We start from the raw sequence: 27,535 nt of genomic DNA on the forward strand, positions 1-27,535 counted from the left end.
TGCGCTCCGCTCCGGGTTTTCCCGGTTTCTGATCCGGATCCGGACGGGCTGCGCTCCGCTCCGGGTTTTCCCGGTTTCTGATCCGGATCCGGACGGGCTGCGCTCCGCTCCGGGTTTTCCCGGTTTCTGATCCGGATCCGGACGGGCTGCGCTCCGCTCCGGGTTTTCCCGGTTTCTGATCCGGATCCGGACGGGCTGCGCTCCGCTCCGGGTTTTCCCGGTTTCTGATCCGGATCCGGACGGGCTGCGCTCCGCTCCGGGTTTCCCCGGTTTCTGATCCGGATCCGGACGGGCTGCGCTCCGCTCCGGGTTTGCGCCGCCCTTTCCCGCCGGAGCCGCGGGGAGACCGGGGATGGATCCGCAGGGGCCGGGCCCGGGCCCGAGCCTGGGCCTCGAGTACCAGCAGCTGCGGCGCGCACAGCCACACGGAGCGGAGGAGGCGGAGGGCCGCGGGCGGGCCGAGCCCGACATCTTGGTGCTGCTGAGCCTGGGCGGCGAGGCCGAGCTGGAGGCGGGCGGCGCGGGGCCCGGCCTGGGGCTGACTGTGGGCCCCGGTGCCGAGGCCCCGCCGCCGCGCCCGGCTCCCCCCGCCCGGCCTCCCCCTGTCCCCGGGCCCCCCGCCTCGCCCGCCGGCCTCTCCGGCACCATCACCATCAACAACCGCAACCTGCTGGTCCGCATCGAGAACGGCCTCCTGATCCTGGCCGGCCCGGGAGCCGGGGAGGCGGCGCCGAGCGCAGGCCAGCCCCAGGCCGCGGCCTACCCCGAGCCGGAGCCCGAGCCGGGCCTGCAGGAGGCGGGCAGCCTGGGCCTCGAGTGCGGGGGTGGCCCGGCCCCGGGCGCCTCCTACGGGGACCTGATTCTAACCGAGAGCGGGGATGTGCTGATGAAGCTGTCCGAAGGCCTGGGCCGCGGTGCCAAAGCCTCGGGCCCTGCCCTGTACCCGTGCCCCGAGCACAACTGCCGGGAGGCCTTTGACAAGAAGCACCGGCTGAAGGTGCACCTGCTGTCGCACAGCCCGCGGCCTTTCCGCTGCAGCGTGCCCGGCTGCGAGTGGGCCTTCACCACCTCCTACAAGCTCAAGCGCCACCTGCACTCGCACGGCAAGCTGCGGCCCTTCGGCTGCCAGGCCGAGCGCTGCGGCAAGCGCTTCACCACCGTCTACAACCTCAAGGCCCACATGAAGGCCCACGTCCAGGAGCTGGCCTTCGTCTGCGAGGTCTGCTCGCAGCCCTTCGCCACCGCCCTCAAGCTCAGCGGCCACCGGCGCAGCCACTTCGAGCCCCAGCGGCCCTACAAGTGCGACGTGCCGGGTAAGCCGGAGCCAAACCCGGTCACGGACTGTCGCAGGGGGGGAGGGGCGGCAGAAGACACTCGATAAAGTACCCCACAATAGACTGTTCGCTAATGTTGAATTCAGTGGAATTATTGATCTGGTTTGGAAGGCGGGAACAGGAGTAGGCCATTCAGTGAGATCGCGGCAGATCTGAGGCCTCCTGCCTTTGGCCTTTAAACTCCTTAATATCTTTGCTTTACAAAAGTCTATCTCCGATTTAAAATTAACAACTGATCATGCATCAATTACTGTTTGTGGGAGAGAGTTCCAAACCTCTACTGCCGTTTGAGTGAAGAAGTGCTTACTAACATCTCTCCTGAACGGACTGTGCCCCCAAGTTTTAGAATCTCCAACCAGTGGAAATACTTTATCTTTACCCTGTCTTTTCCTTTTAATGTCTTGAAGACTTTGATCAGATCACCCCTTAACCTTGTAAATTCTAGAGAAAATTTGCCTAATTTGTATAATCTCTCATAATTTAAGGTCTGAAGTCCACGGGTTGAATGAATGAAGGAGGATATGGGCACTTCAACTGGGTGTGGCACAAAGAACCTGCGTTTGGTGCTTCATCTGTTCACCTTTATTAGCAAGATAGTTGATGGGGAGGAGTCATACATCAAAGTTTTCCAGTGACACAAAGATAGGCAACATTGTGCACAGTGTGGATGGGTCCATCAAATTGCAAAATCATGAATAGATTAAGTGAATGGACAAACGGATTTCAATGTGTGCTCATCCACTCTATCACAATAGAACAGGAGAATTTCAAACTGGTGAAAAGTTTAAAACATTGGAGATTCAGAGAGACCTGGGTCATCCAGGTACGGAGATCATGTCATAAAGAAAATAATCAAAAAGGCTGAAGGAATGCTGGCCGTTATATCCAGAGGGCTAAAATACAAAGAAATAAAAGTCTCTGCAATGATAGAACGTAAGTAGCAGGGGCTGTATTTGGCCATTCGTTTGAGTAGGTTGGGCCTGTAGTCATTGGAGTTTAGAAGACTGATGCAACCTTATTGAGATATAGCGGATTCTCGGGGGGTTTGACAGGGTAGAAAATGAGAGGTTGTTTCCTCTCGTGGGAGAGCCTAGGGCCAGAGGGCATAATCTCAGAGTAAGGAATTGCTCGTTTAAGACAGCGATGGAGGGGGATTTCTTCTCTGAGGGTAGTGAATCTGTGGAATTCTTTACCGCAGAGAGCTGTCGAGGCTGCGTTTATGTTCAAGGCTGAGATAGATTTTTAATCAGTAAGGGAACCAAGGATCGTGGGGATAAGGAAGGAAAGTTGAGGATTATATCAGATCAGTCATCTTATTGAATGGCAGAACCTACTCGATGGGCCGAATGGCCTAATTCTGCTCCTCTGTCTTGGGGTCTTTTAAGAAAATTGTGGCTGATCTATTTAAACCCATCTTCCTGCTCTATCCTCCTGTTCCTTAATTCTTTCAGAACCCATAATTCTATCTGTACGATGACAAACTCACAGTATACTTTCACAAGGAGGTATTGCCCTCGGAAGGAAAGTTCATTGAGCTCCCAAGTGTTAAATTACAAGGAGCGATTAAACAAACCAAGTTGTCCTGGAATTGAGAGAGTTAAGGGGTGATTTGGTCAATGCTTTCAGGGCGTTAAGGGGAATATCTTAAGGGAGATAGAAAAAATATTACTGCTGATTGAGATTTTCAGGAATTTAAATAGGAAGGTACTCTACACACGTACAATATTGGAACTCCCTTCCACCAGAGGCAATTGGCAGTAGGATCAATTGTTCGTTTTAGCTCTGAGACTGATAGAATTTTCTCAGCTTGAACTATTGAAGGCAAAGTTGGGAATTTGGTCACAGATCTACCATGCAGAACAGGCGCAAGGGGCCTCCTCTGTTTTGATGTTCTCAGTTGGCAGCAGGGGTCCCCTCCGAGCATCCACAATAAGGCAATTGGATATGTGTTTGAAGGGAGAAAAATGACTGGATTCTTTGGAGGTGGGGCAGAAAACAGGGCAGTTGCACAACTTTCAAAGCACCGACACGATGAGCTGAATGATATCCTGTCGTGAAAACCTCTCCTATGGGAATTAGTTAGAATTGGACATGAAATTGGAGAGGAAATATTCATGGCTCTATTCAGTACAGGTTGGAAGCTGCCCTGTTTAACCCGGCACCTCAGCTTTTTTTTAACGGTGAAGATGGAGATGATGTTTCCATTTGTAGGGGCAATACAACAGCCACTAATAAATCTAATCAGGAATTTAGAAGATTCTTTACCCAGAGAGGGGTGAGAATGTGGAACTCGCTCCCACAGGGAGTGGTTGTGGTGAAGAGTATCGAGACATTTAGAGGGAGGCCCGACAAACACGAGGGAGAGAGAAAGGAATGGGACGTTATGGTGGGAAGAATTGGGTTGAATTTTCTGCAACGGATTTTTTTTACACAGAGGGTAGTGGGTGCCTGGTACTCGCTGCCGGAGGAGGTGGTGGAAGCAGGGACGATAGTGACATTTAAGGGGCATCTTGACAAATACATGAATAGGATGGGAATAGAGGGATAGGGACCCCGGAAGTGTAGAAGATTGTAGTTTAGTCGGGCAGCATGGTCGGCACGGGCTTGGAGGGCCGAAGGGCCTGTTCCTGTGCTGTACATTTCTTTGTTCTTTGTTGATTTGCTTGTAACATTAGAATGATAAATCACAGAGAGACCCAAGGCTGTACTGTAGATGCTGCAAATATTCAGCAGGTGTGGCCACATCTGGGCAGGGTAGAAATGGTCAACGTCTGAGATCAATCACCTTTCATCAGAACAAAAAGTCATCAACCTGAAGCATAACACAAGACAACATATCAGTTTTTATTACATGCAGAAGCCAGTCAGCCTCTCTGATGTTGAAGGACAGTAGACCGACTTGATTGGTGGCTTTAGTTGTCCAGACAAGCTAGTTTTTCAACAACAATGTGACAGTTCTCCGTAGCACTTCAAGGGAACACAAGTTTGACACAGCTTGGTTAAAGTGATAGGTGGAGACACACGGGCATTATGACCATGGTCCAGACACAAGGCTACCCGTGGATAGTGTGGGGAGTTCCCATACTGCTGCAGGTCTAGGATTCATTGCCGTTCTATTGACACATAAATGGACACTTGTTTTGTTTTTGCATTATTAATGCAGACCAATATCTGGAGGTTGAGGAGATGGCCATGTGTGTGTTTTGTTTTAAAGCTGGCAAAACTCATTCTCTGTTGCAGGTTGCGAGAAGACGTTCATTACCATCAGTGCCCTCGGATCTCACAACCGCTCCCACTTCCGAGATCAGGAGCACTTCATCTGTTCCTTCCCAGGCTGTGACAAACGTTACGACAAAGCCTGCCGCTTGAAGATTCACCTGAGAAGCCACACGGGTAGGCTGATAAGTGGGGCAGTCCGGTTCAGCCAAGATTTCTTCTCTCGAGCTCTTAAAGGAAATCTCACTGTGGTTAAGTGTTGGTGACAGGACTGTTTAAAATAGCCTGTTCAGCTGTAAGTTTTGATGTTTACAGTGGAGTCACTGTAATGTCAAAACAGCTCCTGTTTTCAGAGACGGGAAGCTTTGCAGCTCCTCCCTTTGTGTGGATACATTTACAATTTCCTGAAATTGGAACGGCCTTTTCCTGTTGCAGCCTGGTGACTGTTCCTGTTACTCGACTGGAGACTACTGTAGTCGCAGACAGATGCAGAATGCATACACTTCCTCAGTCTTGCGTGTTTGGTGCATTGAGTGCTATGAGGATGCTTTCCCAGTTTTGTATCACCACCGCTGGGTGTTAACGTTTTAACTTGGTTGGAATGCTGTAAAATTTCTGAGCTCAACTGGAATAATTGTCGCCGCAGATTTTTAAAAGGACAATCTTTCTTGTGCAGGTGAAAGACCCTTTATATGTGACTTCGATGGCTGTGGCTGGTCATTCACCTGCATGTCAAAATTACTACGACACAAAAGGTAAACTAGAAAGCCCCAAAATCAGTGTTGGTCTCCAGGGGGATTTTGTTTCCATCAGTCTGGGTGTGCGAAGCTGCAATTTACCAATTGAAATTTAACACCGTGTGGTGGCTGTTGTAATGTGAGAAACACAGCAACACAGTTTGTACAGAGGACCCACAAACAGCAGTGCGATAATGAGCAGATGATTTGTTTATCGTGATGTTGGCCAAGGCATTGGGGAGAATTTCCCTGCTTTTCAAAACAGTGCTGGCTGCTGAGCTGCGGCTGACACACGATTAGACAGATGGCCCCCTCACTCGTACGCTTTAAACTTCTCATTTCATTCCCAGGATCTCGAAATGGTGAAATGCCCCCGTCTTCTCTTTCTGTCAGAACTTAAATGTTTTAAAATGTTATTCAGATCAGCCATGATGTAAGGAATGGTGAACAGGTTTCGGGGCTGAACAGCTTCCTGTTTCTAAAACTAGCCTGTTATCTAGTCGCTATTGTTATTTTCCCTCTTCTCTTTTACCCTTCGCAGCCTTGGAGCTTTCCTCATGTGTGACCTTTAGTACCTTACCCAGCTCTCAAAATAAACTGTGCCGGCTTTCCTGGTGCAGTACTTTCATAGCCTGAAGTTGCAACGTGACTAAAACAGTTTGTTTTATTTCCTCTAGGACCCACGAAGATGATCGGAGGTTTGTCTGCCCTGTGGATGGCTGCGGCAAATCATTCACCAGGGCGGAGCACCTGAAAGGGCACAGCATCACTCACCTCGGTACTAGGCCGTTTGTTTGTCCTGTCGAAGGTGCGTCCCAGCTAGTCTGTGTAGGTACAGGAGTTGTACTTTAGCTCCTTGATAGTAAAAGAGCAACTGAGTGCTGGGTAGGGCAGAACGAAAAGGTTACCAGTCAGTCACGTGAACACAGGTGAGACTCGAAGCAGGTGTGTGATGGAGTTCTCTCCAGTTGCCTGCTGGCTAAAGCTGTTGAGGCAAATATCGGCCAGGACATTGGGAAGAATCTGCTGGGAATCTTTTCTATCCACCTGAGTGGGCAGACAAGGCACAATTTAACATCTCACCCAAGCAACAGCACCTCTGACAGTGCAGCGTTCCCTCGGTAGGTTAGTTGCTCGAATCGGTAGGTTAGTTGGGACTCTTCAACCTAATCTTCCTACTGGTGAGATTGCAATCCCACCGAGTCCCAGCTGCTTCCTAATGCCTGCCATGCTGGTCTGTACAGCAATAGGTGCTATATAAATATAGGCCGGCCTCCACCATCCTCAAATTCCTAAATTTTATAACAGATTCTTGGGTTTCAAGTCCCAGGTGTAACAGCTGAGTTGGGTCACACATTGTCACACAACATATTGACAGTACAGTAATGTTCTTTCCTCTGCCATCAAATTATTTTAGGAGTAATAATTTATTCCCCCAAAAGATCACAAGTTGAATTGGGAAAATGTTACGAAGCATTGGAGAAAGGATTGCAAAAGTGGTGTCAGCACTGAGGGGCTCGAGCCACCCGGAGAAAATGAACGGGTTGGGCTCCTTACTCTAGGTAATGACATGGTGGATGTACAAACGACGGTTCCAGTTGTGGGCTAGTGGGAGTGTAAACCTAAGCTAGTCACTGATGAGGGATTGGAGGAGACTCATTTGGAGTCTAAACACTGACCTGGGTGGAAGGCCTGTTTCTGTGCTGTACATTAGATATTTTCTGTATTTATACAATTGTACGTTTTCTGCATGTATACATTCTGTATTTTGTATTTGTTCAGATGAAGATATTGGAGGTGTGGGGCGTTTTTCGAGAATGAATTGTTGTCTTTACATAATGCAAGTTTCCCATGTGCTCAGGTTGTGAAGCCAGGTTCTCAGCACGGAGCAGCTTGTACATCCACTCCAAGAAACACCTAGAGGATGCAGACAAGGTGAAAACTCGCTGCCCTCTCTCCAACTGCAGCAAGCTCTTCAATTCTAAGCACAGCATCAAGACCCACATGATGAAGCAGCACAATATCAGCCCCGGTATGGTCACCTTGACTCGCTCGATCTCTACTTACAACAGTGGCAACATTTACTGGTCTTGGCTAGAACAGACAGTGCCGAAGGAGGCCATTCGGCCCATCGAGTCTGCACTGACCCACTTCAGGCCTCACTTCCACCCTATCTCCGTAACCCAATAACCCCATCTAACATTTTTGGACACTAAGGGCAATTTAGCATGGCCAGTCCACCTAACCTGGAGAATTAGCAGAGGAGGAAAGACCATGGAGGGATTTGGTCTGTGGGGGGAAACCGGAGCACCCGGAGGAAACCCACGCAGACACTAGGAGAATGCACACACAGTGACCCAGCGGGGAATCGAACCTGGGACCCTGCCGCTGTGAAGCCACAGTGCTAGCTACTTGTGCTACCGTGCTGCCCTGGGCAGTGCAGGATTATAGGAACTTTATCCTCCCGCTGGCCTGTTTGAGTGGACACCCTAACAATGGGCTATCCCAGTCAGGTGATTTTTGAAGCATTGTGGGCTCCTGCCTCTCCTTTCTCCCAACAATCCTATCAGCAATGTTTCTGTACCTGGGTGCAGAAGCGATGTTTTCTTGTGGCTGTCCTACTTTTCACACTGTGGATGGCTGTGGTTACACCTGTCAGTGTTGGCTGGAATGTAATATCTGGAATTAGCTCCTGCTTAATAATGTTACGTTTCGGTACGTAGGAATTAGGAGCAGACTCGGCAATTCAGCCCTTTGAGCCTGTTCCACCATTCAATCAAATCATGGCTGATCTCTTCCTGGTCTCAAATCCACCTCCCTGTCTGTCCCCCATATGAGCATGTGAGACAATTGGGCTTCTTAATGGGGCAGCACGGTAGCAGAGTGGGTAGCACGGTTGCTTCACAGCTCCAGGGTCCCAGGTTCGATTCCCGGCTTGGGTCACTGTCTGGGCGGAGTCTACACGTTCTCCCCGTGTCTGCGTGGGTTTCCTCCCACAGTCCAAAGCTGTGCAGGCTAGGTGGATTGGCCATGCTAAATTGCCCTGAGTGTCCAAAAAGGTTAGGTGGGGTTACGGGGATAAGATGGAGGGTGGGCTTAGGTAGGCTGCTCTTTCCAAGAGCCGGTGCAGACTCGATGGGCCAAATGGCCTCCTTCTGCACTGTAAATTCTGTTGATTTAGCCACCCACTCCATCCCTCTCCCTGGCAACAGGCTAAATCTGAACCAAACCGTTCGCTTTGGTGTTGTGCTCTGACCCTTCATTATCAAGACTACCGACACCCATCTCCATAACGTGGCCTGACCCTGCTTCTGTCATAGCCCATCCACTGCTAAAACTCTCATCCATGACCTCTTTACCTCGAGACTATTCCAACACCTGTCTTGCTCACTTCCCATCTTCCACTGACCATAAACTCTAGCTGACAACTTGCACCAAGTCCAGTTTGTTAGTCACGTCCTGTTTGTTGACGTGCGTTGTCTTGTCAGGCAATGTTCAATTTTAAAATGCTCATCCTTTTTCAAATCTCTCCGTGATCTTGCCTCCTCTACTAATTCTCTTTACTTCATTCTCCTCCAAATCTCTCCTTAAAACCTACGTCTTTGACCAGGTATTTTGGCCACCTGTTTGGACACTCCTGTGAAGCACCTTGGGATATTTAACTCTGTTGAACGTGCTATACGAATACAGGTTGTTGGCCACGACACATCCCTCTCTGGATTTGACTAGTTTGATAGAGAAAATCCTGACGGATTTGTTTGTGTAAATAAAGATAAACTATTTCCAGTTATTGGACAGTCCAAAATTCGAAGGAAACAAGTCTAAGATAATTAGGAAAAGCACCAGGGCGGGTTTCAGAATATTTTTACGCAGTGTAATCTGGAATTCACTGCCTGGACAGCAACTTTCGAGGGGAGCTGGATAAATACTTGAAAAGGAGATAGTTGCAGGGCTGTGGGGAAAGTTCAGGGGAGTGGACAGGTTGGATTGCTTTACCAAAGAGTTAGCACAGGTAACGATGGTTAAAGTAGCCTCCACCCACACTGTGTTTCTGCGGTTTTAAGTAGAATTGGTAGCGCCTGCTCTGAATTGATAGATTTTCTGAACATCTCTGTTTCAGATTTGTTCTCCCAGCTGGAGATGACGGGCTCCTTGACCCCAAGCAGCGAACTGACCAGTCCGAGCCAAGGCGACCTCAGCAACGTGGACATTGCCTCGCTCTTCACCACCGTCCCTGTCAATCCAGTCAGCATCTCGCCAGACATATCGCTTGTCAGCTCTGGAATCCTGACAATTGACGCTGCATCTGTGGGGTCCACTCTTGGAGGGGCAGTTTCTGTTAACAGCAACCCCATGGTGCAAGCCTCAGACCCTCTTATCGTAGCTACCACGGATATGTCGCACACCATAGACAGCAACCTGGGCCTCACCACGGGCGTCTTGCAGCAAACTAGCTTGAACTTGGACGGTGTGCAGCCAGTCAGTACGGAACCACTGGGGTCCTTGAGTTCCTTGTCGATGCGATCTGCGGGAGCCTGTCAGGAACTGCAGGGTTTCTCATCCAGTGGGGCACTGACCCCTTCCAGCAGCCTGGGGGGCAGCCACGTGCCAGAACTGTTAACCCCAACTAAAGTGGAACATCACATGCTGAGTGTGTCCGATATGATGAGCCAGCAGGAGACGGGCAAGGTGGTCACCCAGTTTGTCTTCTCCAATTTAAACCCTCCGGCTGGCAACTTTAGCGCACAGAAAGAACTAGAATTAAACATGGTGCCCTGCTGCCCCTTTCTGGTAGGTAATAACTGTTCAATTGTTTAGACAGTTGTGCTGATGGGATGAGATTGAGCAGGGTTGGGAAGAGGTTAGTGTGGAGTATAAGCACCAGCCTCGACTAGTCGGACTGAATGGCCTACCTCTGTGTTGCAAAGTGTTGTGCAATTCGAGTCTCATTGAAATGGAAGGTTTACGAGTTCAGGAAGTGAATAAGTTAATTGTTCAACTAACCCACTCGCACGAGAATGTATGAATTAGGAGCAGAGGAGGCCACTCGCCTTTCCAGTCTGCTTCACCGCTCAATAAGATCAGTGGCTGATCAGATTGTAACCTCAACCCCACATTCCCGCTTCCTCCTCGCCCCGATAACCTTTCACCCCTTATCAAGAATCTAGATACCTCTCTCTGCCTTAAAAATATTCAAACACTCTCTCTCTCTTCCGAATGAAAAGGAAATTCTTACCTCTGTCCCCAAACAGTGACCCCGAGTTCTAGATTCTCTTGCAAGAGGAAACATCCTCTCCACATCCACCCTGTCAATAACTCTCAGGATCATTTATGTTTCAATCAAGTTGCCTTTACTCTTCTAAACTCCAGCTGATACAAGCCTAACCTATCCAAGCCTTTCCTGGTAAGACAGCCAGCCCATTCCATATATTAGTCGAGTAAACCTTCTCTGAACTGCGCTTTTTATTCCTGCGAGAATGGTCATTTTCACATTTTCCCAAATTATATTCCATTTGCTAGATCTGTGTTCACTCACAGAAGCCATCTATCCCTTTGTAGCCTCCTTAAGTCCTCTTCACAACTTCCTTTCCTACCTATCTATGTGTCATCAACAAATTTACCAATCATGCCTTCGGTTCCTTTATCCATGTCATTTATGTGAATTGCAAAAAGTTGAGGACCCAGCACCGATCCTTGTGGTACACCACTCGTTACATCTTGCCAACCTGAAAAAGACCCAACTATGCCTACTCTCTTTCCTGCTAGCTAGCCAATCTTCTATCCATGCCCCCCCCCCCCCCCCCCCCCACACCATGAGCTTTTACTTTCCGTAATAAACTTTGATGAGGCACCTTCTCAAAGCTTTCTGGAAATGGAAGAACAGCGCATCTACCGGTTCCCCTTAAACCACAGCACACTCTTCAAATAAATTGGTAAAACATGATTTCCCTTTCACAAGACCATGTTGACTCTGCCTTGAATTTATCTAAGTGCCCTGCTATAATATCTTTAACAATAGCATCTCACATTTTCCTATTACAGGTGTTAAGCTAACTGACCTGTAGTTTCCTGTTTTCTGACTCTTTCCCCCCCCCCCCCACCACCACCACCACCATCCCCCCCCACCACCACCATCCCTCCTTTGAATAAAGGAGTTACATTTGGTATCTTCCAATCTAATTGAACCTTCCCTGAATCTAGACAATTATGGAAAATTAAAACCAATGTGTCAAGTATCTCATTAGCCACTTTTTTAAGACCCTAGGATAAAGTCCATCAGTATCCCTGGAATTTCCCCCCCGCAGTTCCCAACAATTTGCTCAGTGCCACTTCCTTGGTGATTGTAATTTTCTGGAGTTCCTCCCTCCTTTCCAATTCCTGATTTACAGCTATTTTGGTGATGTTACTGGTATCCTCTATAGAGAAGACTGATAATCTGACATCTCTTTATTCATTCCTATAGGAATTTCTACAGGACCAACGCTCACTCTGGTTTTTAAAATATCTTTAGAGATCTTACTATCTGTCTTTATATTTCTAGTTAGCTTTCTCTTGTACTCTAATTTTTCCTTCCTTATTAATCTTTGTCACTCTTTGCTGTTTTTTATATCTTGTCCAATTTTATATTCTGACCTGCCACCCTTTCTTGCACAATTATATGCTTTTTCTTTAAGTTTGATATTGTCTTTAACTTTTTTAATTAGCCACGATGGTGGATTCTCGCCGTGGAATTTTCCTTTCTCGTTAAAATGTTTATTTTGTGTGTTCTGAGATACCCCCTTAAATGTCTGCCACTGCATCTCTATTGACCTATCCCGTAGTCTAATTTGCAAATGTAACTTTTGCTAGCTCTGCTTTCATGCCCTCAGAATTACCCTTATTTAAATTTAAAATACTAGTCTTAGATCCACTCTTCTCTCCCTCAAACTAATGTAAAATTCAAGCATATTATGACCGCTACTTCACTATAAGGACATTAATGAAATATTGTGAATTTTTGCACAATACCAAGTCTAGTAAGCTTGCTTTCTCTGGTGCTGTTCTAAGAATCTATCCCAAAAACATTTTATGACCTCAACAAGGCTGCAGAGATTTAAAACACCCATCATTATTGCCAGACCATTCTGACAAGTTTCCAGTAGCTTTGACAAAGAGTCATCGGACTCGAAACGTTAGCTCTTTTCTCTCCCGACAGATGCTGAGAGACCTGCTGAGATTTTCCAGAATTTTCTCTTTGTTTCAGATTCCAGCATCCGCAGTAATTTGCTTTTTTCCAATATTTCTTCCTTTGTATTGAATCCTAGCATGTGGGTACTGTTGGCCTGTACACCACTCCTGCAAGTCACATCTGATCTGCCTTTATCATTTTTCATCGTTACCCAAGTTGCTCTCCAGTCCTGAGCAGATATCCTGAACCCTGGCATCGGGCAGGCAACACAGACGCCTGGACTCGCGTTCTCAACTGCAGAGAACAGTATCTGTGCCCCGACTATGCTGTCTCCTATCACTGCCACATTCCTCATGGCTTCCCCTGCTTGAATGGCTTCACCATGGTTAAACTCCTCATCCACCTTGCAGTCCTCGCCATCCACACGGATAGCAAGCAACTCGGGCCTGTTGGATAAAGCAAGGGCTGAAGCTCCTCCATCACGACATGCTGATTGGCCAAACCTGCCTGACCCGCAGTCCTCCTGCCACAGACCAACTCTGATGTTCTGCCTAACCTAAGGGGCGTGACTCCCTCCTGGAACAAAGTGTCCAGGTAAATCGCCTCCTCCCTGATGTCCTGTAATATCTGCAACTCAGACTCCAGCTCAGCAACTCTGAGCCCAAGTTGCCTAATCTGCAAACTTTTTCTGCATTGTTCAGGATTGAAGTGCATTCCACAGATGCTGCAGTCACTGCACACCACCAGCACTGCCATTTCTACCCAACCACATTTACTTCATTAGCCAATTAGTGAATAATTTACACAGTTAAACTAATAGAAAGTTGCACTCGCCTCACCTAGAGACACAGAAGGAAACTCTCAGACTACTGGAGGCTGAAAACAAGTAAAAAAAAGAGCATCTCTCAGCCCCAAATTCTTAAGTATAGACAAAACGAGTTGTTACGATGTGCCCCCCCAAAAGGGAAATGTATATACGCTTAAAAAGGGGGAAGATTTGTAGTTCTGCTCAGAAAGGACAGAGTGGGACTAGCTGGATAGCCCTTTGCAAGAGGCAGCATAGACATGGTAGCTTCCTGCGCTGTCAGAATCTAGTTAGCAGAATAGATGCCCATTCTGTGCTGAGTCCCACAATCTGGGTGGAGGTCACAAGCCAACACTGCCAGGAAATACACCTGTCTGGTGAGGGCTCAATCAGTGGTGATGCCTCCTGTGGCCAAATAGACTCCAGTCAGCACCTGTGGCACAAAATGACTGGTAGAAAAATGATGAACAATGACGTAGAAGGTTATGGGCAGAGCGTGTCTGAAAGGCACGAAGTGTTCAATCAGCCATGGCCATATTAAATGGCAGAACAGTCTCGATGGGCTGAATGGCCTACTCCTATTCCTATGTTCCTGAAAGTTGGCTTCAATGGAGGAAGATCCCAGGACGCCAGTTCACTGACTCTGGTTAGATCGATTTCAGGCCAAAGCTTGTTGATATCCTCCCTCGAGCTGAGACATTAGAGGGGCAGGAGGAACTTCCTAATCACAGACTGCACTATTTGAGGAGTGGGGGCTTAACTTGGCACCCCTTTCACCTTTAGCATTTAAGATATTAAGTGCTCCCAATGACCTGTTTTAAGTGAATGTGAAAGATCTTGGAGAATTATTTAAACAGGTGCATAGTTCTTGTGGCAGGATGGAGTTGTCCTGATGGGCATCATCCAAACTGATTCAGGAAAGCAAGTTGATGTGTGAATTGTCTGCTGGTTTTAGCTATCGAATAGCAGCGATTCCACAGCAATTCCTTGGATGTGAACGGCTGTCTTATGTCAGAGGCTTGGTTATGCAACATTGCAACAACCATTTTTACCCGAATGATTTTAGCCGGATTGAAGGAATTTGGACAGAGGCTGGAGAAACTGTGATTGTTCTTCTTGGAGTGGAGATGCTTGTGTGGATATCGACCAGAAATGTTCAACGTCAAGAGGCTCTGATGAGTAGATTGGGCGAAAAGTTTCCACCGGCCAGTAATCAGAGGACAAAAGGGAGAAGAGACGTTATTTCATGTAATGAGTTATTGTCATAAAGTCATTATGACGTACAAAGATTCATTCAGCACGTTTATCGATGCAGGCTATGTGTAATGCAAGTTTATTTCCTTCAGTTTGGAACTCTGAAGTGCACTTGATGCTAGATAGGTTATAAATTTTATAACTGAGATTGATAGATATTTGTTAACCAAAGGTTTTGATATGGAGGGATCTATGGAATTAGTTTGTAGATCAGCCACAACCTCGCTAATGTCAGAGCAGGCTGCTTCTTGCTTGTAGTCGAGCTTGAACTCACAACATTAGGATTCATAGCTTAAAGCGTCAGAAGCAGCACAACAAATAAAGCCAGTCCTGAAATTATAGAACTGTTATTATTAAAAGCTGTTTCTCAGCACATGTACCTTTGCTGCCATTGAGTGCTTACTCTGTCTGTGCATGCTGTTTGCTTTGCTTTAAACTAATTAATGAAGTGTTATCTAGGAAAGCGGGGGATCAGCTCGGACAGACTACAGGGCTATTCAGCTTGCTAAGAAGAGGAAACAAAAGGGAGTTGGAGGTAACGCAGGTAAGGACTGCCCTTTCAAAGTTGACTGAGGATATGATGCTTTCTCTGGTTCTATGTCTACTGGGTGTATTTGTAGCTTTTCTTTGTCCATTCCATTTGTCACCTCCCTGAGCCCCACACACATCACCTGGTAAGAAGGTAGCTTGGGATCACGACTCGTGCTGCCCAATGAGTGCTGCCTGCGTGAGTTGATTAAAGCTTCACTTTTGGAAAGAAAGTCTTGCATTTATACCGTGCCTCTCATAACCTGCGGATGTCCTGAAATCCTCTACAGCCATTATTGTTGTAACATAGGAACGGTGGCCGTCTGTTGATGCAAAGCAAACTCCCGCAAACAGCAATGAGTAAATGACATTCAGTGATGTAGATTGAGGGGGGGGTAAATATTGGCCAGAAGAAGAGGGAGAACGCCCCAGAATTTCTCTGAATTAGCCATGGGATTGTGAAATACAACAAGATGCTTCACCGAACAAAATCTGATACTGAGCCCCTCAATTAGAACAGATAAGTGCTTGATGGCCAGCGCAGACACGATGGACAAAGGGCCTCTTTCTGTGCTCCAAAACCCTGACTCGAGACGCTCGAGAGGGGCATCTTAAGAAGGCAAAAGAGGTGGAATTGTTTAGGGAGGAATTCCAGAGCTTGGGGTCCTGATGGGTGAAGGTGTGGACACCAGTGGAGAAATGATGGAGATAAGGGGTCAAAATCTGATAGGTGTGGATACCTTGTAGGTTGGAGAAGATGTCAGAGATTAAGTCAGACAAGGTCTTGGAGAGATTTGAAAATAAGGATGGGAATTTTAAAATCAAGACGTTGCTTAACTAGCAACAGTGAGGACAGATGAGACCTCAGTTTAATGTCTCACCCCTTCAGCAAAACATTTCTCTGACGTAGGGAGCAGGAGTTACCCATTCGGCCCTCGAGTCTGCTCCACCATTCAACTAGATCATGGGTGAACTTCGACCCAACAACATTTTCACGCACTACCCCCATATACCTCGATATTTTTAATATCTAGAAATCAATCAACTTCTGTCTTGAACATACACTGACTGAGGATTGGATATGTTTCTTGTCATGTGTACTGAGGGACAGTGAAAAGTATTTTTCTGCGAGCTCAAACAGATCATGCTGTACAAGAAGAGAAAATACATAATAGGGCAAACGTAAAATACACAATGTAAATACATAGACACAGGCATCGGGTGAAGCCTTGGATTCAGTACTGCTCAGTAGAGAAGATGTGTGAAGAGATTAGATCAGTCCATAAGAGGGTCATTTAGGAGTCTGGTAACAGTGGGGAAGAAGCTGTTTTTGAATCTGTTCGTGCGTGTTCTCAAACTTGTATCTTCTGCCCGATGGAAGAAGTTGGAAGAGCGAGTAAGCCGGATGGGAGGGGCCTTTGATTATGCTGCCCACTTTCCCCAGGCAGCGGGAGGTGTAGATGGAGTCAATGGATGGGAGATGGGTTCGTGTGATGGACTGGGCGGTGTTCACGACTCTGTAGTTTCTTGCGGTCTTGGGCCGAGCAGTTGCCATACCAGGCTGTGATGCAGCCCCATAGGATGCTTTCTATGGTGCATCTGTAAAAGTTGGTAAGAGTCAATGGGGACATGCCGAATTTCCTTAGTTTCCTGAGGAAGTTTAGGCACTGTTGTGCTTTCTTGGTGGTAGCGGCGATGTGGGTGGACCAGGACAGATTGTTGGTGATGTACACACCTAGGAATTTGAAGCTATCAACCATCTCCACCTCGGCCCCGTTGGTGCAGACAGGGGTGGTGGAAGCAGAGAATAATCTTGCACGGTTCGAGTGGGGCTCACTGGATTGCACCATGGGAGCCAGCATGGACTCAATGGGCCAAATGGCCCCTTTCTGTGCCGTGAATGACTTGTAAGTCTCCCACGACCTTCTGACTTGGGAAAAGCATAACCGACACATTGTCCTTTATCCTCCTGTGGAAATGCACTGGCTTTTACGGAGTAGTTATCGTCAGAAACATGCTGGGTTGGGAGTTGTAAATGAGGGGCTGTGAGAAAATGTGCAAAAGTTCCTTTTACTTTTCTCTTTTCCACTGCCTGCTCCCTCCCCCTCTCTGCTCCCTCGGTGCTAACTCACATTGATCATATTTTGTCCCATTTTAAGAGAGTACCAACGGTGCTGGACAAAGGAAGAAAGCCAACAGGGGACAGTCCACGCCATCCACTGCTGTGAGCCAGAATTGTCGCTTCGGTAATGTTATAATGCCCACTGGTGGCCTGACTATCCGTGACCCGAGTACCTACGTCCAGGCGCAGCTATTGCAGGTAGGACTTGCTAGTGGCTGCAAGCATCAGTGTTCAATACAACATCTTGTGTCTCAGCTTGGTTTAAAGGCCTACTTTCAGTAATGTCCACGAACAGCTTCATTTTTGGAACTCGTAAAGAAACATGCAGTCGTTATGTTTAAAAGCAAAAACTTCACACAGGCCTTTATTGCGAAGAGCTTGGAGTACAGAGGTAGGGAAGCCTTACTCCAATTGTATGGAATTTTGCTGAGTACTCTGCAGTTTTGGTCTCCATTACTAAGGAGGATGAACCTGTCTTTGGAGGCAGCACAGCGAAGATTGCTGGATTGGTTTCTGGGATGAAAATCTGTGCACATGGTCTATGTACTGTGGAGTTTGGAAGATTGAGAGGTGATCCCATTGAAAGGAACGTGATTCTGAAGGGGCTTGGCAGGGTAGACACTGAAAGGTTGTTCCCCAGGTTGAGCAATATACAACATGGGCTCGACCTTGGATAAAGGGTCAGTTGCTTCGGACTGGGATAAGGAGAAATATCTTCACTCGGGATGTTGTGAATCTTTGGCATTCCCTGCCCCAGAGGGTTATGGATACTCAGCTGCTGAATATATTTCTGAAAGGTGATCAGTAAGGTGCCGCATTAAAGGTTACTGCTCAAGGTTAAAGCTCATGATGCTGGAGGTGACATATTAGAATGATTAGAGGATTGACTGACAGGAAATCAATTGGGGATAAATGGGTCATTTTTCTGTTGGTAAACTGAAAACCAGTGGAGTGCTGCAAAGATTGGTGCTGGGGCCTTAACTAGTTACACTTTACACTAATGACTTCGGTAGCAGGACTATATTGGAGCCAAATTTCCTGATATAAAGGTGGGGCAAGCAGTTGTGAGGAGGATAGAATCTGTAAAGGGTGAGAGACGGAATGTCACTGGGCAAACCATGGCAGATGGAGTATATTGTTGTAAACCGTGTGGTTGTCCATTTTGGCCAGAATTTCACTGGACTATTTAAAGTAGCCGGTTTTCTGACCGAGCATTTTGAGTGACTGAGGCAGTTAAAGATTTCTTTTGAGGAGAGGGGTGTTGATGGTAGCTGCAGGTGTGAATTGTTTGTGAGAATAAGGACAAGGTGGCTGTGAGGGAAGAGGAGAGGACTTTGACAAAGAGTTAACCATGAGGGGGAGATGGAAAAATTACAACATTGCAGGAGTCAGGACAGAAGGGTCCAGGCATCCTGAGAGACAGTCTTAATAAAGATATCCATGGGCTCCTCATACCCGGAACTGGTGATGATAGAAGGGCAGAAGATGGTTGCAGGAGGCAGTTTGACACCTGTAGGTTGGGATTGAGCTGCTCTGAGAGGATCCTGGGCTAGGAGGATTGAGCTACAGGAAGAAGTGGGATGGGCCAGCTAGACCCATTAGTAATGCCCCTGTGCACTCCAGTGTAACAGTATCATAGACATGAGCCCGAGGAAGATCATCATCTGTAGAGTAGACTTAAATAAAACATTCCGAATGTGTCTCCAGGTTTGGCAGTCGTAATGCTACTATACGGCAATGAATTTTCATTAACCGTTCTTAATCTAGCATCAAAATATATATTATAACAGTGCCTTAAATTCACAATATGACAGCTGATCATAACCAGGTGCCAGGCTGCTGTCTAATGGATTTTTAATGGGCCTTTGGGAGTTTACTGACTGTGGGAGGAGTAACCTCTGTTCTGTGGGAGGGGTAACTCCTTTAAATGTTTCATGTGTTATTTTTGATACTGCTGTCTGGAGTCCCTCCTTCGATGTTCTCAAATGACTAATTCAGTCAGCTGCAGCTTGATGTTTGATCTTTTTAGTTGAAAATGATGAGTTTATTTACACCATTTATAATTAAACCCGTGGAAAGGCATCAGTGAAGGGGGGCTTTTCAAATAGCGAACTTATTACTGGAATAGAGACTATCAAGGGAGATGAAATTGAGGATTCCAACTTTGGGAAAGGATTTGAAAGAGTAAACGGTGAAAGGCTGTTTCCTCTGGCTAGTAGATCGGTCAGTAGGGCACAGACTGGAGGGTATGTTGTTTGACAGGTTAAGCAACTTCGCAGCCTGTGTGTTTGGACTTGGAGTTGCTGTTGCCTTCGCTGTCCATTTACATAACAGATGGGACACTACTTTAAACCGAGGGTGGACAAATCTAGGGCTGGTGTGGAGATTCTCCGCTGACCATGATCAACGCATGTCGAATTGTGGGGACAAAACCTTGCCATTATTCCAGAAGTGGCCGACTGCTATGATGGGAACTGTCGGGATTGTTTTTGGTGAATAGGCTGAATGACCACCTTCCATCAGTTTCTACCTTCTGATGTACATTATTAAACATTTCATTTTAGGATGACCCGTCGGGAGATGGGGATCTGGCCTTCCAGCTCACGGCACAGTCTACGACATCCCATTCACAGCTCACTGTTGATCTTCCTGTCAATATTCTACAGGTACCACTCTACTTAGATGTTACTTCATCAAACCTTCTCTAGGATTCCTCTCTTAGAGCAAAGAGATTAACAGAAGGGTTAATGGGAGTGATCTGGTATTGAAAATCAGGAGGGTTTTGGGAGAATAAGGAGAAACTGTTTCCAGGGACAGTAACCAGGAGAAGGTAGATTGGAGAGCACAGGAGGGGAGTAATGATCATGTAATGAGCTGTGATCGGAAATCTGAATGGGTAGTCAATGGAAGCACATTCAGTAGTAACATTCAATGGGATTGAATAAATACTCAAAAGGGGAAACATGCAGGGCTAAGAGGACAGAGCAGGGAGTGAGATTGATTGAATAGCTTGTTCAAGGAGTCAGAACAGACAGAATGGGCCAAATGGCTTCAATATCTTGATTTTGAAATGGGTCCTCATGGCTCATTAATCTAAAGCCTTACCTGATCTGCTTTCATGCCCTTGAAATAGCTTCAGGAGTTTCAGCCAGATTACTCTGTGATCCACCGTGCATAACTGTTTCTGCTTTTGGTCTTTTGAGTATTGACAACCATAGAAATCCATCACTCTGCTTATATCTCTGAGCATGTTACATATCCCCATCATTTCCATTGACTTCATTTTGACAGGGCTCCTTGATGCCATACACTCAGTCAAATGCGTTCAACTCTTGTCCATAGAATCCCTACAGTGCAGAATTAAATCGTTTGGCCCATCAAGACTGTACCGACCCTCTGAAAGAGCACCCTACCGAGGCCCACTCCCCTGTCCTATACCCGTAACCATGCCTAACCTGCACATCTTTGGATTGTGGTAGGAAACGGGCAGCACGGTAGCTCAAGTGATTAGCATTGTGCCTTCACAGCGCCAGGGTCCCAGGTTCGATTCCCTGCTGGGTCACTGTCTGTGCGGAGTCTGCACGCCCTCCCCGTGTGTGCGTGGGTTTCCTCCGGGCGCTCCGGTTTCCTCCCACAGTCCAAAGACATACAGGTTAGGTGGATTGGCCATGATAAATTGCCCTCAGTGACCAAAAAGGTTAGGAGGGGTTATTGGGTTACGGGGATAGGGTGGAAGTGAGGGCTTAAGTGGGTCGGTGCAGACTCGATGGGCCGAATGGCCTCCTTCTGCACTGTATGTTCTATGAAACCGGAGCACCCGGAAGAAACCCACTCAGACACGAGGAGAATGTGCCAAACCCACACAAACAGTCACCCGAGGCTGGAATAGAACCCGGGCCCTGGTGCTGTGAGGCAGCAGTGCTAACCACTGTGCCACCGTGCCGTCCAAGTTTTGGAAGAAGGCTGTAATGAGGTCAGGAGCTGAGTGACACTGGAGGAACTCAAACTGAGCATGGATTGCGGTGGTTCAAAAAGGCAGCTCACTACCAGCCTCTCGAGGGCTTTTGGGTATTTAGCCGTTCCTTGATAACCCCTGAAATGAATCAGATTGACTGAAGACTGACATCTCCTCAGGAAGAGGCCACACTGGATCATCCAATCAGCAATTCTGGATGAAGATGTTTGCGAATGCTTCGGACTTGGCCTTGTGGTGTGATGGGTACCCCATCATTGATGACAGGATGCCCATGGAACATGGAAAATACAGCACAGAACAGGCCCTTCGGCCCACGATGCCGCGCCGAACCTTTGTCCTAGATTAATCATAGATTATCATTAAATTTACAGTGCAGAAGGAGGCCATTCGGCCCTTTGAGTCTGCACCGGCTCTTGGAAAGAGCACCCTACCCAAACTCAACACCTCCACCCAACACCAAGGGAGGAAACCGGAGGAAACCCACGCAGACACGGGGAGGACGTGCAGACTCCGCACAGACAGTGACCCAAGCCGGAATCGAACCTGGGACCCTGGAGCTGTGAAGCAATTGTGCTATCCACAATGCTACCGTGCTGCCCTTGAGAACAAATAAATCTACACTATATCATTTAACCGTAATCCATGTACCTATCCAATAGCTGCTTGAAGGTCCCTAATGTTTCCGACTCAACTACTTCCACAGGCAGTGCATTCCATGCCCCCGCTACTCTCTGGGTAAAGAACCTACCTCTGATATCCCTCCTATATCTTCCACCTTTCACCTTAAATTTATGTCCCCTTGTAATGGTTTGTTCCACCCGGGGAAAAAGTCTCTGACTGTTTACTCTATCTATTCCCCTGATCATCTTATAAACCTCTATCATGTCGCCCCTCATCCTTCTCCGTTCTAATGAGAAAAGGCCTAGCACCCTCAACCTTTCCTCGTAAGACCTACTCTCCATTCCAGGCAACATCCTGGTAAATCTTCTTTGCACCTTTTCCAAAGCTTCCACATCCTTCCTAAAATGAGGCGACCAGAACTGTACACAGTACTCCAAATGTGGCCTTACCAAAGTTTTGTACAGCTGCATCATCACCTCACGGCTCTTAAATTCAATCCCTCTGTTAATGAACGCGAGCACACCATAGGCCTTCTTCACAGCTCTATCCACTTGAGTGGCAACTTTCAAAGATGTATGAACATAGACCCCAAGATCTCTCTGCTCCTCCACATTGCCAAGAACTCTACCGTTAACCCTGTATTCCGCATTCATATTTGTCCTTCCAAAATGGACAACCTCACACTTTTCAGGGTTAAACTCCATCTGCCACTTCTCAGCCCAGCTCTGCATCCTATCTATGTCTCTTTGCAGCCGACAACAGCCCTCCTCACTATCCACAACTCCACCAATCTTCGTATCGTCTGCAAATTTACTGACCCACCCTTCAACTCCCTCATCCAAGTCATTAATGAAAATCACAAACAGCAGAGGACCCAGAACTGATCCCTGCGGTACGCCACTGGTAACTGGGATCCAGGCTGAATATTTGCCATCCACCACCACTCTCTGACTTCTATCGGTTAGCCAGTTCGTTATCCAACTGGCCAAATTTCCCACTATCCCATGCCTCCTTACTTTCTGCATAAGCCTACCATGGGGAACTTTATCAAATGCCTTACTAAAATCCATGTACACTACATCCACTGCTTTACCTTCATCCACATGCTTGGTCGTCACCTCAAAGAATTCAATAAGATTTGTAAGGCAAGTCCTACCCCTCACAAATCCGTGCTGACTATCCCTAATCAAGCAGTATCTTTCCAGATGCTCAGAAATCCTATCCTTCAGTACCCTTTCCATTACTTTGCCTACCACCGAAGTAAGGCTAACTGGCTTATAATTCCCAGGGTTATCCCTAGTCCCTTTTTTGAACAGGGGCACGACATTCGCCACTCTCCAATCCCCTGCTACCACCCCTGTTGACAGTGAGGAACCTTCTCCATGAGGACGGGAAATGTGCAGTGTTGGCAGGGCCAGGTGTGTCTTTGTCATATCCGATGCCATCTGACCTGCCCCTTTTTTATTCCCATTGGGTACAGCTAAATGGCTTTTTAAAAATTCCCGCATGAGAAGCTGATGAGGGCAGCATTTGTTGCCCATCTCGAATTCCCCCTGAAAAGAGAGCTGGAATTACATCAGATGGGGAATTTCTTTCCCTGAAGAACATCCATGAATTAGATGGGTTTTTATGACAATCTGATAGTTTCATGCTCACCATTACTGAGACCAGCATTAGTTGAATGTATCTTTTTCAGCAGGTGCGATTTGCACTTGTGTCTCTGGATCTTTTGTCCGGGCCTCTGGATTAGCAGTCCAATACCAGAACCATTGGACTATGTTGCCTCCTTGCTCCAGGGATCCAGTGGGATTTAGTGGGGATCTGTATGCCCCTTCATCGGAAGGATTTTTGGATTTGACTCCACTCGAAGGTGGTTTAGTTGTTAATCTGGCCTGTCACTGATGGAATCGCCATCCTTTGGATGATGTTTTGAAGACATTGGCTGCTGATGTGACCTTCAGAGCCTCATACCATGACTTAAAGAGCCAATGTTCTTGCCATCCTATGGCCAGCGTTTGGCCATGTCAAAAAGCAGGTTAACAGGTCATTTCACTATTGTTTTCTTGTGGGGGAAGGGATTTCACAATCTGCATCACAGAAACGGCCTTCGCCCCAGTTTGTCTGAGCTGGTGTTTCTGCTTCGGAAGAGTCTCCTCCCACCCTACTTTATCACACGTTACCCTTCTATTGGATTCCTGTCCGCATCGTCTGCTAACCTAGCTTCCCCCTTAATTATATCTCTGTTATTCACTGCAATCACTCTGCCTGGTGGTGACTTCCACACTCTGCGTAAAGACTTACTGCTGAATTCCTCTTGCATTTATTATTGACCATCTTATATTTATGGCCCCTAATTTTTGACTCGCTGGAAGTAGAGACACTTCCTTTATCGAACCCATTCACAATTTAAAAGACTCTGGTTAGGATATTCCTCCGCCTTCCCTTCACAGTCATACAATGGTTACAGCACAGGAGGAGGCCATTCGGCCCATCATGTCTATGCCATCTCTCCAAGTGGGCAATGGGCCCAGTGCCATTCTCCCACCTTCTCCCCGCAACTCAAAAGGGTCCTTCTGGCAAAAGAAGCCCAGCCTCTTAAGTTTTGGGTGCTGTATAAATGTGCGTCTTGCTTTAGGTGTAGGGTTAGTGTTACTAACTGATGTTTCGTTTCATCCTTACAGGAGCCTCATCCATCAGTGGAGGATGACAGTACTGGCAATTCCCAGTTTACTGGAAGCACGATAAATCTCCAGGACTTGGAGTAACTGACAATACGACTCGGGTCCAGCTGATGAAATTTGCACTTTTTACAAAGCCAGACACAACCCAGGAGCTGGGAGATTCCGACTGGCCCAATGCTGGAAATCACAGAGGTTTCACTGTACTTCTGAAAGTGTAATTTCCTGAAGAACGCAAGCTGCGACTCCACGCCCAGAGTCTGAGGGGGAGCTTTGAATTTTGGCCGCCTGGAATCAGCAGCTTAGGGGATGTCTGCTGCTGGAGGAATGAGGAGAGACCTAGCACCTCAAGCTGAAGATTTAGCCTCCACTTTTAGAATTGCAGCTTCTGGGAAAAGGCAGCAATTCTGAAGTTAACATGAGGGTAACACATGTAGCTGTCAAGACAACAAAGCTTAACTGTGGTCTCAGAGGTGTGCAGTGAACTTTTCCATTCCTTCCTACATCTGCCTTAAAGAGGTGGCCTGGGATCAACTGGGGATGGCTTACAGCAGCTCAATAAAACTGGATAGTGTCTGATTCCTGCTGTTCCGATCAGAGCTGTCAAATCTCTAAATGGCTTTACTGTACCGCAGTGTGCACGGGATACAGAGACTTCTCACTGTTGAGATTTTGAAACTAAAATCTATTGAGCCTCCTCCCAAGTCCGATTCCAAGGAATCCAGAACTGTATTCTAAGAATGGATTATCATCGACATCAGTGTGTAAACTGCCTGCCTCTGGTGATCCCTGGCGGTCATTAATGCCCCTCATCTGGCCTCCCGGTGTTGGCTGGTGTGGGCTTGCATGAGAATGACCACACCGTAACCGGGATGCTTGGATTACATGTTACTATGAGTGAGTGAGTCTTGACGAACGTGTCTAAAGTTTGTCTCGTCATTCTCTGCTCTCTGGATGTTTTGTCAGGGAACGTGAACCTTCTGCTGTGAAAGCTCGTCACCACAAACCCCGCCTCCTTAACTGGTTTAAATATGTATATTTTAAATGTTTTTATATTGTACAGTATGTATATTTATTTATTCTTTTGTACATTTCTAAAGAATATTTGCGTGAAAGGAGATTTTGAGTGAGCAGGAATGATTGAATTTGCACTCATTTCTACGCCTGTGGATACATTACGCACCATGAAAGAGCAGTGAGATGTAGGGTTGGGCTGGGAGACATGTTGTGCATTTACTGAGCATCAAATCTCATTGAGAAGAGAAATGGACTCTGACAACTTTTAATTTTCACTATTGGGACAGGGAGGGAAAAAATTCCCCCCTCCGCACCCCCCATCTCTCGCCTCGATCAGTCCCATTCCGACTTTTGCGATTCTGACACTTCTGTGTACAACTGCAAGTGTTAAAACTACTTAATGGCCTGGTTAATGCTTAAGATTTTGAAACTTCAAACTTCCTATAATTTGTTTGTCTGTGTTGAGGGTTGAAGCAGCGTGGCCCAAACTCAGGCAAGGCAGCAGATTTATATTAACAAAAATAAATGGAATTTTGGCACTTGTCTCCAGTTATTGATCTTTTCCCGGTCGTTAAACCTTTTTCGTAGTCCCAAGCGTTCATTGCAAAATAAGCCTTTGTGCACAGTCATACTGGTCACTTCCGCCTGAGCTGGCCTTTGATTAGTTTTGTTGTTACAGCAAACTAAGCATTTAGTATAAATGGTCTGACGTAATACTGTTTAAGTTCATAACATATCGCAGCAGAATTAGACCATTTGGCCCATCAAGTCTGCTCCGCCATTCGATCACGGCTGATCTCATCCTGGCCTTAACTCCACCATCCTGCCCGTTCTCTCTAACCCTTCAACCCATTACCAATTGAAAATCTGTCTAACTCTTCAAATGTACTCACAGTCCCAGCATGCACAACACTCTGGGGTAGCGAATTCCACAGATTCACAACTTTCTCCTCAAATTTGCTATCTCTTATCCTAAGACTATGACCTCGTTCTAGAATGCTCCACAAGAACAAACAAAGACAAAGAAAATTACAGCACAGGAACAGGCCCTTCGGCCCTCCCAGCCTGCGCCGATCCAGATCCTTTATCTAAACCTGTCGCCTATTTTCCAAGGATCTACTTCCGTCTGTTCCCCGCCCGTTCATATATCTGTCTAGATGCATCTTAAATGATGCTATCGTGCCCGCCTCTACCACCTCCGCTGGCAAAGCGTTCCAGGCACCCACCACCCTCTGCGTAAAAAAACTTTCCACGCACATCTCCCTTAAACTTTCCCCCTCTCACCTTGAAATCGTGACCCCTTGTAATTGACACCCCCACTCTTGGAAAAAGCTTGTTGCTATCCACCCTGTCCATACCTCTCATAATTTTGTAGACCTCAATCAGGTCCCCCCTCAACCTCCGTCTTTCCAACAAAAACAATCCTAATCTACTCAACATTTCTTCATAGCTAGCACCCTCCATACCAGGCAACATCCTGGTGAACCTCCTCTGCACCCTCTCTAAAGCAGTTGGCCGAACCAAAGTCTGATACAACTGTAACATGACCTGCCAACTCTTGTACTCAATATCCCTTCCGATGAAGGAAAGCATGCCGTATGCCTTCTTGACCACTCTATCGACCTGCACAGCCACCTTCAGGGTACAATGGACCTGAACACCCAGATCTCTCTGTACATCAATTTTCCCCAGGGCTTTTTCATTGACCGTATAGTTCGCTCTTGAATTGGATCTTCCAAAATGCATCACCTCGCATTTGCCCGGATTGACTTAATCTGCCATTTCTCCGCCCAACTCTCCAATCTATCTACATTCTGCTGTATTCTCTGACAGTCCCCTTCACTATCTGCTACGTCACCAATCTTAGTGTCATCTGCAAACTTGCTAATCAGACCATCTATACCTTCCTCCAGATCATTTATATATATCACAAACAACAGTGGTCCCAGCACAGATCCCTGTGGAACACCACTGGTCACAGTTCTCCATTTTGAGAAACTCCCACTACTACTCTCTGTCTCCTGTTGCCCAGCCAGTTCTTTATCCATCTAGCTAGTACACCCTGGACCCCATGAGACT

At 47.0% G+C, this 27,535-nt stretch overlaps 1 protein-coding gene across 2 annotated transcripts; it reads left to right on the forward strand.

Moving 5' to 3' along the window:
* The first annotated feature begins 285 nt into the window (after positions 1 to 285).
* On the forward strand, positions 286 to 25,995 carry LOC140388638 (zinc finger X-linked protein ZXDB-like). Of its 2 annotated transcripts, XM_072473096.1 has the most exons (10): positions 296 to 1,313; positions 4,575 to 4,727; positions 5,227 to 5,305; positions 5,965 to 6,095; positions 7,149 to 7,319; positions 9,408 to 10,078; positions 14,974 to 15,058; positions 17,202 to 17,362; positions 19,729 to 19,830; positions 24,443 to 25,995. In XM_072473096.1, exons 1-10 carry the CDS (start codon positions 353 to 355, stop codon positions 24,524 to 24,526), a joined length of 2,598 nt encoding a protein of 865 aa, XP_072329197.1. In that variant the 5' UTR covers positions 296 to 352; the 3' UTR covers positions 24,527 to 25,995. The 2 variants fall into 2 exon arrangements, with proteins under 2 accessions (XP_072329199.1, XP_072329197.1); XM_072473098.1 differs by lacking the exons at positions 17,202 to 17,362; positions 24,443 to 25,995 and having other exon boundaries at positions 286 to 1,313; positions 19,729 to 19,836.
* The last annotated feature ends 1,540 nt before the right edge of the window (positions 25,996 to 27,535 follow it).

Source organism: Scyliorhinus torazame, chromosome 13, assembly GCF_047496885.1.
Source record: "Scyliorhinus torazame isolate Kashiwa2021f chromosome 13, sScyTor2.1, whole genome shotgun sequence".
In the NCBI taxonomy this organism is placed as follows: Eukaryota; Metazoa; Chordata; class Chondrichthyes; order Carcharhiniformes; family Scyliorhinidae; genus Scyliorhinus; species Scyliorhinus torazame.